The sequence below is a fragment of the Micromesistius poutassou genome, assembly GCF_964030765.1.
Source record: "Micromesistius poutassou genome assembly, contig: SCAFFOLD_1598, whole genome shotgun sequence".
NCBI lineage: Eukaryota > Metazoa > Chordata > Actinopteri > Gadiformes > Gadidae > Micromesistius > Micromesistius poutassou.
In genome coordinates, this window is record NW_028180192.1 from 1 (window position 1) to 11,805 (window position 11,805).

Below are 11,805 nucleotides of genomic sequence, written 5' to 3' on the forward strand. Positions count from 1 at the left end.
AAAAACCTGATACACCCAGATCTAAAATAAACAATGGACTATGCCAAGAGTGTGTGTTTTTGTGTGTGCGCTTTCACTAGCTCAAAATGGTCGGGTCTCAGTGCTTTGATATTACTGTGGCGATTCCCAGCTGGTGATGAATTGTGATTGCCATGGTGATGAGTGACATGGTGATATTGTTATGTAATTACTGGAGCTCTCTGACGGCATTAGGAGCTGTAGCCGTGGAGTGTGCAAGTGATTGGTTGACTCCCTGTTGTGTATATGAGAGAGAGAGTGATGGAGAAAGAGAGAGAGAGGGAGAGAGAGAGAGAACAGGAGTATGTGCCTGTCTGAGAGAAAAGCAGAATGCAGACATTAAAGGAGAACATTAAGCTTCAATTAGCACCAATGTGCTCAGAGTGCCCAGGAGAACAGCTCCATGTTCAAAGATGGCCTAGAAGACACGACTTCTATGTGTGTGTGTGTGTGTGTGTGTGTGTGTGTGAGAGTGTGTGTGTGTGTGTGTGTGTGTGTTTGAGTTTGTAAAAGTGAAAAAGATAGTGACTTGAGGAGAGATGAAAAAAGGGTAAAGGAAACAGAAATGAACTAATTCAATATTTATATATATATTTGTGTGTGTGTGTGTGTGTGTGTGTGTGTGTGTGTGTGCGTGTTTATCTATGTCCGTGCTGCTCTGGAACCACCTCGATTGGCCAGTGAGTTAATTGTGCAAATAAATATCAGCCAATGGTGTATCACAACCCCAGTGGGGACTAGTGGCGTTCTACGATTCTGGTGTGAATTCATATTGTCTGTCTGGAGAAGACATTAATGGCTTTAGACTATGAAACATCCCCCCACACCTTCACTTTAACGCTTTGGAGTTAAAAGCTCATAAATATTCAGTTTTAAGCATTTCCGACTGGTGGTCAGCTATCGACGAAGGACGTCGGCGATAGTCACTTGAGCTCACGCGGCTCTTTGTTTTCAATCCAAGGTCAACAGACCCTAGATAAGGCTTGACTGTGACCGAGAGGGGGAGCACACAGAGCTAACATCATCAGCTATCAAATGCTTACACGCTCTTGTGCCCACACACATCAGACAATGGATGGCCTAACGGCGCATTACCTGGATCAATATACAAATGATGCAATATGGAGGATTTCCAGAGGTGGCAAATCATCAGCTTATCTTTCCCTGCTCTCAGCCACTGGGTTTATAACTCCCTGTGTGTGAGCGTGTGTCTGTGTCTGTGTTTGTACACATCAGCAGCTGCTTAGCTTTATTGACTAATGGATCACCCCTCTGTCGTAGCCGGCTCCCCCTCATGTATAAATATAGATGGAGGGGGAGGGAACTTTGGTATATTCATAGAGGCCAATATTTAACATGTATTTAAAGGGTGCGCTTCCGTTTGTGTGTTTGTGTGCTTGTGTGCGTGTGTGTTTGTGTTGGTGTGCATGGAGGAGGGGGGGGGGGGGGGTCATGATGCAGGTGTGTCTCTTAAACATAAACACACACACACACACACACACACACACACACACACACACACTCAATAAATCAATATTGTTTGTTTCCATCAACAAACAGGAGAGGGAGGCCATTGCAACGTAACACTGCAGGTCAGCTGGCAAGAAAATAGCCTTAAGGTGGTAGAGGCTATTCATTTATTTTGATGTTCTCCACTTCACAGAGACCAGAGCTTCAGTCATTCACGTTCCCTAACCCTAACGTGCAACACACTCCAACGTCCAGGTAATGGTGTCAAGTGGAATAATCAATTGGGCTTTTACAGTGCCAGGCCTACGTAAGCTCTCCTCCTGTCATAACGCTGTCATAACAACGCCGTGACATATACCGGCAGAAACACTGCACGGATATTTATTTCTATAATGATAAGAAAACGCTTTTGCTACAAATAGCCCCGAGTGCCATGGAAATGCTACCAAGTCTATACTGCAGTGCAATATAAAACTGGTGTGTGTGTGTGTGTGTGTGTGTGTGTGTGTGTGGGGAAGGGGGGTTGGGGGTGGTACGGGGGACGACGACGACATGGATTACATAATCTTCTCAGCTTCGGTCACCAAGTGGTCTTTATACGATGGTCTATGAAAATAAGATATTTAATGTCACCATGCCCGTCAATAGTCTACATAAACACAAAGGCCCACATTGCCTTTATTTAAAACATATTTTAGAAGTCCATGGACATTTAAATGCACGTCATATCTGAAAAACTCTGCAGACGTTTTGGTTCTATTTATTGAACAGAATGGCGAACGCGGGGAGAGCATAGGACGAGATGCTGGGAACATATCGCAGAGGAGATGATGCTGCTGAGACTGCGTTTCGTGAAATGGCCGCCGCTTGACATATGAATAATATTCCAGAGAGCCTCACTAAACCATCTCTTCCACGACACCGCGACCCGAGACATCGGATCATGCTTAACGTAAACGCACTAGGACGATTGTGACTATAATCGTGCGTTTTACGCATTAATTACGCACGATGCAAGAGTGGACATAAATCAGCCGATATCATCTTTCATCACGAATTGTCCACAACGAATTATAAAAGCAGACCATCGGTGCATGTGATGCTCAGCATATATACATAAAGACCCCTCACCTGTCCTTTTACAAGGCTTGCGGCAAACTGCCTCATAACGGCTTCCACGGTGTAGGCGCTGGACCAGCCGCGGGGGGTGAGCAGCTCCATGCATATCGCGCCCCCGTCCAGCACGTAGCCGTTCTCCAGGCGGGGGGTGAGCACCCGCATGAACGGCGGCGAGAAGGGGAAATTGTCGGGGAAAGTGACATTCAGCAGGATGAACTCGGTGTTCGTCTCCTTCATGTCCTGCCACAGCGCAGAGTCTTTGTCCACCTGGTGCAACTTGACATTCCAGTCGAAGAGGTTGTCGTCCACCAGTTCTACCGTGATAAAGTTGTCCCCTAACCGCCGGATCTCCTGCAGCTCCTTCATGAGCCGCCGCGTCCGGACCTGGGTGCAGTGCTGCCGGTGCGGGGGTATCGAGGCGCCGCCGAGAACCCCTCCTCCTCCACCCGCCGTCTGCTGCTGCTGCTGCTGCTGCTGCTGTTGCTGCTGCTGCTGCTTCTCCTTCCCGGGACGTTCCTTGTCCTTGCTGTGCAGGTCCAGCTTCTTGGCCTTGATCTCGGGGGTACTCAGGATGTTGGTCTCGTTGGTGGTCTGACAGTGCTTGGCGTTGTTTTTCTGGTGGCCCTTCGTCCCTTTTAGAGATCCCTGGTGGTGTTTGGGGTCCTCGGTGTCTCGGTCGTGTAGACGAATGAGACCGATCTTCCGCAGTAGAGTGGCCATTATATTGTCGCCGAGTACAGGGCGAGATAGCACCGTTCTCCCGGTCCCGGTAATAAAAGGCGACGAAACCCCGATGATGAGCGACGACCAACGAATGCCGCAATCCCTCTAATCACTGCAGGCGGAGGTGAAGACAAACTGTGGGCTGTGGGTTTTTTTTTTCCTCAGTGCATCATCTTGAAGTGGATCGACTGAAAACAATACAAATCACACTCAATAAATAGGCGGTGGGCTTGCGTCGCTCGTGCGTAACTCACTCATACATTTCCCTAAATAACAATCACACACACACACACACACACACACACACACACACACACACACACACACACACACACACACACACACACACACACACACACACGCACACGCACACACACGCGCGTATTTAAACGACGTCCCAACCTATGGTATCCCACATCACAGTTTTTTTTTTTCACAAATCAATCACCGTCCGTAACGATGCGGGGCTATGATGATAGCCCGTCTGACTGCGTTAATAACATGCGTTAATAACATGCGCCCTATATGCACCGTAATAATGCTTACCACATACGGCTGGAATCCAGAACCGCTCCGAATGCGCCAAAAGACGGGATTCCGGTGTATGAGTGAGGTTCACATTCACAAAGCTCCCGTCGGTCTGACCTGCAGCACGAATGAGAGCCTTTGATACGCGCGCAGCTGCTGCAACACGAGCCCCAATGTTGCTAAGGACGACGATCCAAACCGCGGGTAATCCGTACCATGGAGGCGCGCGCCCGCTCCCTCCTTCGTATACACAGAGCTCGCGCTCGCACGCTCCCGCCGGGCGTCGAAGGCTTCCGCTGTACGCGTATACCGGCGGGGGTGAATGAGTAATGACAGCAGAGATGGATGCGAGAATGTGGACTTAAAATGGATCATTTACGCCGAAAGACATAGAGCTCATTAATATTAATTTGAAAAAAAAGAAAAGATAGGCCCTATTGCGTAACGCAGAGCGTGTGGGGGCGCGAGGCACTCTCTGAACATGATGGGAATACATGCACGTGCATCAGTAGCTTACTGTTGGTCTAATTAACTAATCTCCTCTACTAATCTACAATTTTCATATTCGTACGAACTGGCTACACCACCACAGCACAACAGACAACCGAGACCCAAAACAATCATATTATTTCATTTTTTATTTTTATTAAATATGATTTGATATGCGTTCTCGCAGATGATGCGAGCTGCAGCAGCTGGTCTATAGGCTTTTCGTGCATTATCTTTATTAAGATAATGCACTTTATTAACACACTTGTATAGGGCTATAATATCATTATCAGTATCTTAATAGCAGACTTCCTTTTCGTGGGCTGTATAGTATTCTTCAACAGAACATATATAGAGTATACTACTATATATACTCTACACTTGTTATTTATTGTATAGAGTAGAAGGTTTGCAGCATGTTGGTTCATTTGGATGCTGCGGTCGTGGTGCAGGTTACATAACTGGTAAGAGTAGTCAAGAGAATAGGCCAGCCACATTTAAATTAAACCCGTTCATTGGTATATACCTTGTGTTATGCAGAATGTCGCTCATAAACACTAAATGACCATTCAGGAGTGAAGGGTGCTGCCAAGTACTTTAAAGAAGCAGGCTTCGTTCAGGTTTGTGGATGACGTACTACTAATAACTAATATGAGACTGGTCTGGTACAATAGTGAAGCAGGTCCCCTAACGACGTTTTACGACTTTTGCAATCGAAAGACGACCAACACTGATTGGTTATAACCGGGGTAGCTGAGCATTCTCCTCAGCCATTGGCTCTCACACTGCCGGAAACAGGTCGTTAACAATCTCGTCCAGAGAAAGCTAGGCTATGAATTGTCAAATTGTTGCTGTAATCTGATGATACATATATCGGGCTGTCGTTCATTTGAGTAATTAAAAAATGGCGGAACGGTTTGATAATCTAGAGGAGCATCTCGAGAAGTTTGTGGAGAATATTCGCCAACTCGGGATCATCGTGAGCGACTTCCAGCCCAGCAGCCAGACAGGACTGAATCAGAAACTGTAAGTGACGTTATGAACACTGCAATGGTGTGTTTCTCTTTAATATAAAGCATGATTAAGGTTGTTGTTTTTTACACAAGCTCTGTAATTCGACGTTTTACGTTTCAGAAACTTCATGATATCTGGACTACAAGATATCGAGAAGTGTCGACAGCAGCTCCATGAGATCAACGTTCCTCTGGAGGCGTTTGAGTGCGTTTCTCTTCATCGATCTCATGTTCACCATGCATGCAATTTAGCATGTTTGCGGTCATTTGATATAACCCTTGAATATACTGCATTTATCAAGTTGTGTGTGTGTGTGTGTGTGTGTGTGTGTGTGTGTGTGTGTGTGTGTGTGTGTGTGTGTGTGTGTGTGTGTGTGTGTGTTGTACCTGACCTAACACCTTCTTTTGAATTATCTTGAACATCAATATTCATACAATTTTGTTTTATATACAGCAGTACATGGGTGCACTATTTCGATCTATCAAGAATGATCAATCATCAAATGATCATGTGTTGTAGCCTAGGTCCTTTTTTAAGTAACATTTCAAACCAGGGCAGCCTTAACCAGCCTGGCCGCTTGCTCCCTCAGATACATCGACCAAGGACGGAACCCACAACTCTACACCAAGGAGTGTCTGGAAAGAGCCTTAGCCAAAAACGAACAAGTGAAAGGGAAAATTGATACTATGACGGTAAGAAAAGACAACTGGTCTACCTCCCTGTGTCTCTGCTTTAAAGCCCCCCTTTGTCAACAATGTACACCTCATAGGGTGGTCACTCTCTTTCTATAACTGATTGTTTGAGTTTCAGTCCATCATTACTATTTGGTGATGTAGCATAGTGTGATCAACTGATTAATAAATCAATCAATAGTTAATGAATGGTAGAGAGTTAACTCATCTTGCTCAATGATACTGATGTCTGTAGAATGCAGACGTTGGTGGCTGAAGCCAGGACCTCCCAGAGCAGTAGACCTCCCAGAGCAGTAGACCTCCCAGAGCAGTAGACCTCCCAGAGCAGTAGTCTTCCCAGAGCAGTAGGCCTTCTAGAGCAGTAGGCCTCCCAGAGCAGTAGACCTCCCAGAGCAGTAGTCTTCCCAGAGCAGTAGGCCTTCTAGAGCAGTAGGCCTCCCAGAGCAGTAGACCTCCCAGAGCAGTAGACCTCCCAGAGCAGTAGGCCTTCTAGAGCAGTAGACCTTCTAGAGCAGTAGACCTTCTAGAGCAGTAGGCCTTCTAGAGCAGTAGGCCTTCCAGAGCAGTAGGCCTTCCAGAGCAGTATGCCTTGCAGAGCAGTAGACCTTGCAGAGCAGTAGACCTTCTAGTTCTTTTCCACTAGGGCTAGAGTGGCTATGAAGGCTAGAGTACTAATACATGACCACATAAATAACTGGGTTGTGTTTGTAAATGAGGCTCTGTCTCTGCAATCTCAGCAGAGTTTGTAAACGAAGGGCATCGTTAATGTTTTAACCTATTCACTGCCATCTTAATGATGAAGTGTATTAAAAGCTTTCCGTTCCACATTTCTTTAACGTGTCTCACTTTAAAAAAACATTCATAATGGGAGAAGGAAACGGTTAATTCAAATGTATCACAGACATCAGGAGAATCACCTTACACATTTAACATTGCGCTGGTCAAAATGTTATTAAAAACCAAGCCAGTAACCTATCTCTGGGTAACGGTAGTCTGTGTATGTTTATGTGTACATGTATATATAATATATTGTACATTCATAATAAATATAAAAAAAGAAACCATTTTCTCTTTGAATTTGCAGAAATTCAAGAGCCTTCTCATTTCTGAGCTGGGCAAGGTGTTTCCAGAGGAGATGGCCCAGTACAAGGCCATACACGGGGAGGACCATCACTCCTAGTGCGTTCCCTACCGCAAGCTCACGTTGCACCTCCCCGGACACGGGAGTCAGACTAGACCTCACCGTCTCCAGCAGCTTCTGAATACAAGCGGGCTACAATGACCACCAACGACATACCCCATCTTAACTTCATCAAGAGCGCTGTTCGGCACACCGCCGTGTACTGCAGCGGCTCATGAGCATGGTGCTGACACGCCACTGCTGTTTGTTTTCCACGATGTTCCGCCTCACTAAAGGGCCTATTTTTTTTTTTTTTTTTTACAAAGCTGAGGTCAAGATTGCCTCAACGTGGGCTTCTGTCTTTCTAAAGCCAGGCTGCATATTCAGGGTTGTTGATGGACAAATGTAACGAGTGCATTGAGGCTGAGGCTGCGTGGGTGGCGTCGGTGCGATTGTATTATTGTTATTAATGTGACATTGTTATTTATTTTGCTGGACTGTAATTGTGGTGTTGCCACATCGGTTGCTCACCGATGTTGGGAGACAAGAAAGAGACATTTTGATGTTTTTACAGAGGACCGGTGCAGGAGGGGGAAATGTACACAAAAGTAAATGAATTTGGATATGTATTTTGCGATTCTGCATCGGGAAAGTCAACCGACACAGGTTGTAAATACGTTTTTACTCCTTTTCCTCCCGCTGTTTTTGTAAGGATTTGTAAGCATTGTGCACCACAGTGAATTTGTACTGCGATTGATACCGTTTGGAAACCTGCAAACTCCTGTGTTTTGATTTTTATGCTTGATACGTCAGGGCTTAGTTTATTCTTTCTTTGTATTGCCATTTTTGTTAATAAATAAGCCACTTAATCGACAACAATTGTTTGTTAGAAATCCATTTAGTTCCAACCATATATCAAATTACATCACATATTGATTTGTACCAGAGGGATTTTCTCCGTGCATGGTGTTGACAGAGTGTGGTCCTTTTTTAATAGAGCTGTATAATTCATCACAACATTAAGCTCATCGGGTTCACACCACAGAGATCGGGTTTCTGGTTATTCACAAGTGTTGGTGGGACCGATACAGTTGGTTCCATACTGCTTTCATGACATTCATCCTGAGTAATTAGAATTACTCAGCCTATGTACCCTGAGCAACCAAGCCAACACACAGTGTAACCCCACACTGCGCGTGTCCTCACTTTGTGGCTACGGACGCCGGGACCCCACGCCTCGGTCTCACCGTCCGGGTGTCACCCCTCTGCTGCTGGAGACAGATCCCTGCGGTGGGAAACAAGTTATTGGTTATTGTTTTATTATTGGTTGGTAAGGTGTGTAGTGTACTATAGGCTGTTTAAACCCCCCCCCCCCATGAGAAGGGCTTTAATATTCCTCTCACCGTGTCTCTGCAACACAGACGGTTATTCAGATGGCTCTTGGTGCCATCCTCTTTGACCTGAGGGAGAAGGGGGAGGACGCCCCCCCCCCCCTCCCCCAAACAGTAGTGGTCTTTGACCACACACAGGTTGGGGGAGGGGTAATCGGAGCAGGTCTAGAATTTCTCAGCCAAGCGGCATCAACTGTCTCTCTCTGGTCTCACCAATGTGATTTAGTTAGACTTGATTGATGACTCCTTACCTCCTGGTTTGGTATGCCTGGTCCTAAAGAGTGAGCCTTCTATCTGAATAGTAACGCTTCCAGTGGTTTGGTACATTTGTATACGCTCTCTTAGTTGATCATAATCAGTTGAGCCAATTATTCTGTTCTAAAGCTTTTTCTTCAAAGCACACAATACTCCTAGTGTATCTGACGGTGTCGATACCAATATAGATGTTCAATATATACTGTATATTGTTTTTTACATATCGTTTTTTATAATTTGTTTGATTACTATCAGTTTTTTTCTTGATCTAGCAGAGGACAGAACAAGAAACATTTGTCTTTGTTTAATTTAAGACTGTTAACCAATGCTTGTGTTTATGTACACACACAACCAACCTCTGCATCTCTTTTTGGCTTTAATGGCCAACGGCGTTACCTATCCTCATTCAGAGGACATGATGTCTACAGCAACTCTGGGAGAATTTATTTTATTCTCAAATGGGGTCTTAATGGAAACATTTCAGGGGAAAGAAACGCACATACGAGACTCTGTGGTTGTGGGGAATATGTGTGTAGGCCCATGTAGTGACACTTGTAGCGTATAGTGACTCACTGGAAGGAAAGACGGCGATGAGTAGGCGCTTGTGTTACTGTAAACCTTGGTGTGTCAACGAGGTGACCAACACAGCAGATGACTCATCCAAGGTGGGTCTCTCGCTCTCTTTCCTTCCGCCTCCAGCCTGCCGCCTCCTCCTCCTCCTCCTCCTCCTCCTTATGTGCACTCCTGCACAACAGAATCAGGAGCGAACATCCCTAACTGTAACCTTGGTTACCGTCATTTGCTATTTTTGTGAAGGTCACTCTCTCTCTCTCTCTCTCTCTCGCTTTCTCTCTCTCTCTCTCTCTCTCTCTCTCTCTCTCTCGCTTTTCTCTCTCTCTCTCTCTCTCTCTCTCTCTATTTATTTTGGAATGTAAATATCAATAACACAGTCCAGGTAAATATAATCCTTGTGTAGTATGCTCACTATCTTTTTTGTAAAACAAAACACATTTTACAACCATAATATGAAGAAACAAGTTGTAAAGTAAACACAACTGCTTTTGGGAAAATTAATCCAAAGCCTTGAGGGCACTTTGGGAGTGATACAAAATGTGAAGCATTATTCACACACACACACACACGCACACGCACGCACGCATGCACGCATGCACGCACACGCGCACACACACACACACATGAAATCATGAAATCGATCACAAAATAGAATTCAAAGTCACTTCCTACATACAAATTGGCCGCTGCTTCAAATGTATACAGGTTGAATGTTTATAAACACATAAATACACACACACATTACACAAAAACATATAACAATATATATTTATGTGGCAAACGTGACAGGACCAGATCATTTGTATGAAATGTATCATCTTCATCATTTGCATTTTGGTTTGGGTTTGGGTTTGGGCCAGAAAAACGTTAGGAAATGATTTAATTGGCCTCCGCTTTGGGCCAGTGGAGGAAACTATGGTAGGGGTTCTCCCTGTGATGCTATTAGCATAATGTCTTTCTGATGCTAATAGTCTGAGCCTCGGACGGATCGCAGGCAGGCCGTACATACTTAACAATCCCACCCATCTATCCTTCTATCTGTATCTATCTATCTGTATCTATCTATCTGTATCTATCTATCTATCTATCTATCTATCTATCTATCTATCTATCTATCTATCTATCTATCTATCTGTCTGTCTGTCTGTCTGTCTGTCTGTCTGTCTGTCTGTCTGTCTGTCTGTCTATCTACCTCTCTCTCTCTCTCTCTCTCTCTCTCTCTCTCTCTCTCTCTCTCTGTGTGTCTCTCTCTCTATCCATCCATCCGTCTATCCGCCCTGTATACACACTACTACTACCATCACTATAGGTTACTGTGGGTGTACGGGACAGACATGCCAGTCACCGCCCCACCCAGGGTCAGTGGAGCTGAGTCAATGGACCATTCACCCCTCTGAGACCCACCCACAGTCAACACCATCACCATGACAATGCCCCCCCCCCTGCCCCCCCCCCCATTCACACATCCCCCCTCATCCCATCCCCCTCCCAGTTTGTCCTCTCTTCTCTGGTTAAAAAAAGTGGAATTGTGTCTGCATGTGTCCGTCTTTGTGTGTGTCTGTTCACGCGCATGTGTGTGTGTGTGTATCAGTGAGTGTGTGTGTGTGTTTGAGTGTACAGAAGGGATTTAGGGTGGTGGTGTATGAGAGTATGGGGTGTGTGTGTGTGTGTAGCGTTGGTTGTGAATGGGAGTGTGTGTTTGTGGATGTGCTTGTATGTGTGAGTGTGTGTGTGTGTGTGTGTGAGTGTGTGTGTGGGTATGTGGAAGGTAGCAGTCCTTGTCCAATCAGATGCCGGTTGTTCGGCGGTCCTCCAGGGCACAGCGGTACGAGTAGCAGCTTCATCAGAGCTGGAGCTGCTCTCCTATGACCTGGCCACACACACACACACACACAAACACACACACACACACACACACACACACACAACACGCACACACACACACACACACACACGCACACACACGAACATCAAATCAAGGAACCTGTGCTGCACATTTAGAGAGGAACTGATTCAGCTGCCTGTGTGCGCACACACACACACACACACACACACACACACACACACACACACACACACAACACACACACACACACACTACACACACACACACTGCCACACAATGGCTTCCCCTGGGTGGGCACAGAGGGTACAAGAGGGTATAGCCCCTCCCAATGTGTGTGTGCTTGCGTGCGTGCGCGTGCGTGCGTGTGTGTGTGTGTGTGTGTGTGTGTTTGTCTCGTTTGGCCAGTAATGAGATAATAAAAACACTAAATGAGAACTCTAAATTAACACCTGCCACAACTGAGGTCCATCAAGCGGCGACCGTTAAACAATACGCACATAGGTTGATAAATGTTAATAAATATTTATAATTTTGCGTTCGTTGTTTGTGTCCCAACCGTCATGGATT

At 45.6% G+C, this 11,805-nt stretch overlaps 2 protein-coding genes across 2 annotated transcripts; one reads left to right on the forward strand and one right to left on the reverse strand.

The window, feature by feature from the left end:
• Window positions 1-2,619: 2,619 nt before the first annotated feature.
• Window positions 2,620-3,454, reverse strand: ube2ql1 (ubiquitin conjugating enzyme E2 QL1; the record flags this gene model as incomplete). Its single annotated transcript, XM_084489282.1, has 1 exon — window positions 2,620-3,454. A coding segment is annotated over exon 1 (708 nt), but the record flags the coding sequence as incomplete, so codon positions are not given.
• A 1,705-nt stretch (window positions 3,455-5,159) lies between these two features.
• med10 (mediator complex subunit 10) lies at window positions 5,160-8,039 on the forward strand. The gene is made up of 4 exons (XM_084489281.1): window positions 5,160-5,373; window positions 5,482-5,565; window positions 5,951-6,053; window positions 7,138-8,039. The coding sequence occupies exons 1-4, from the start codon at window positions 5,252-5,254 to the stop codon at window positions 7,231-7,233; spliced, it is 405 nt and encodes a 134-aa protein (XP_084345407.1). The 5' UTR covers window positions 5,160-5,251; the 3' UTR covers window positions 7,234-8,039.
• The last annotated feature ends 3,766 nt before the right edge of the window (window positions 8,040-11,805 follow it).

Coding starts and splice junctions, on each gene's coding strand:
- med10 (XM_084489281.1), top strand. CDS start 5,252: ATGGCGGAACGGTTTGATAATCTAGAGGAGCATCTCGAGAAGTTTGTG. Junction 5,374..5,481: donor ACAGGACTGAATCAGAAACT/GTAAGTGACGTT, acceptor TTTACGTTTCAG/AAACTTCATGATATCTGGAC. Junction 5,566..5,950: donor GTTCCTCTGGAGGCGTTTGA/GTGCGTTTCTCT, acceptor TTGCTCCCTCAG/ATACATCGACCAAGGACGGA.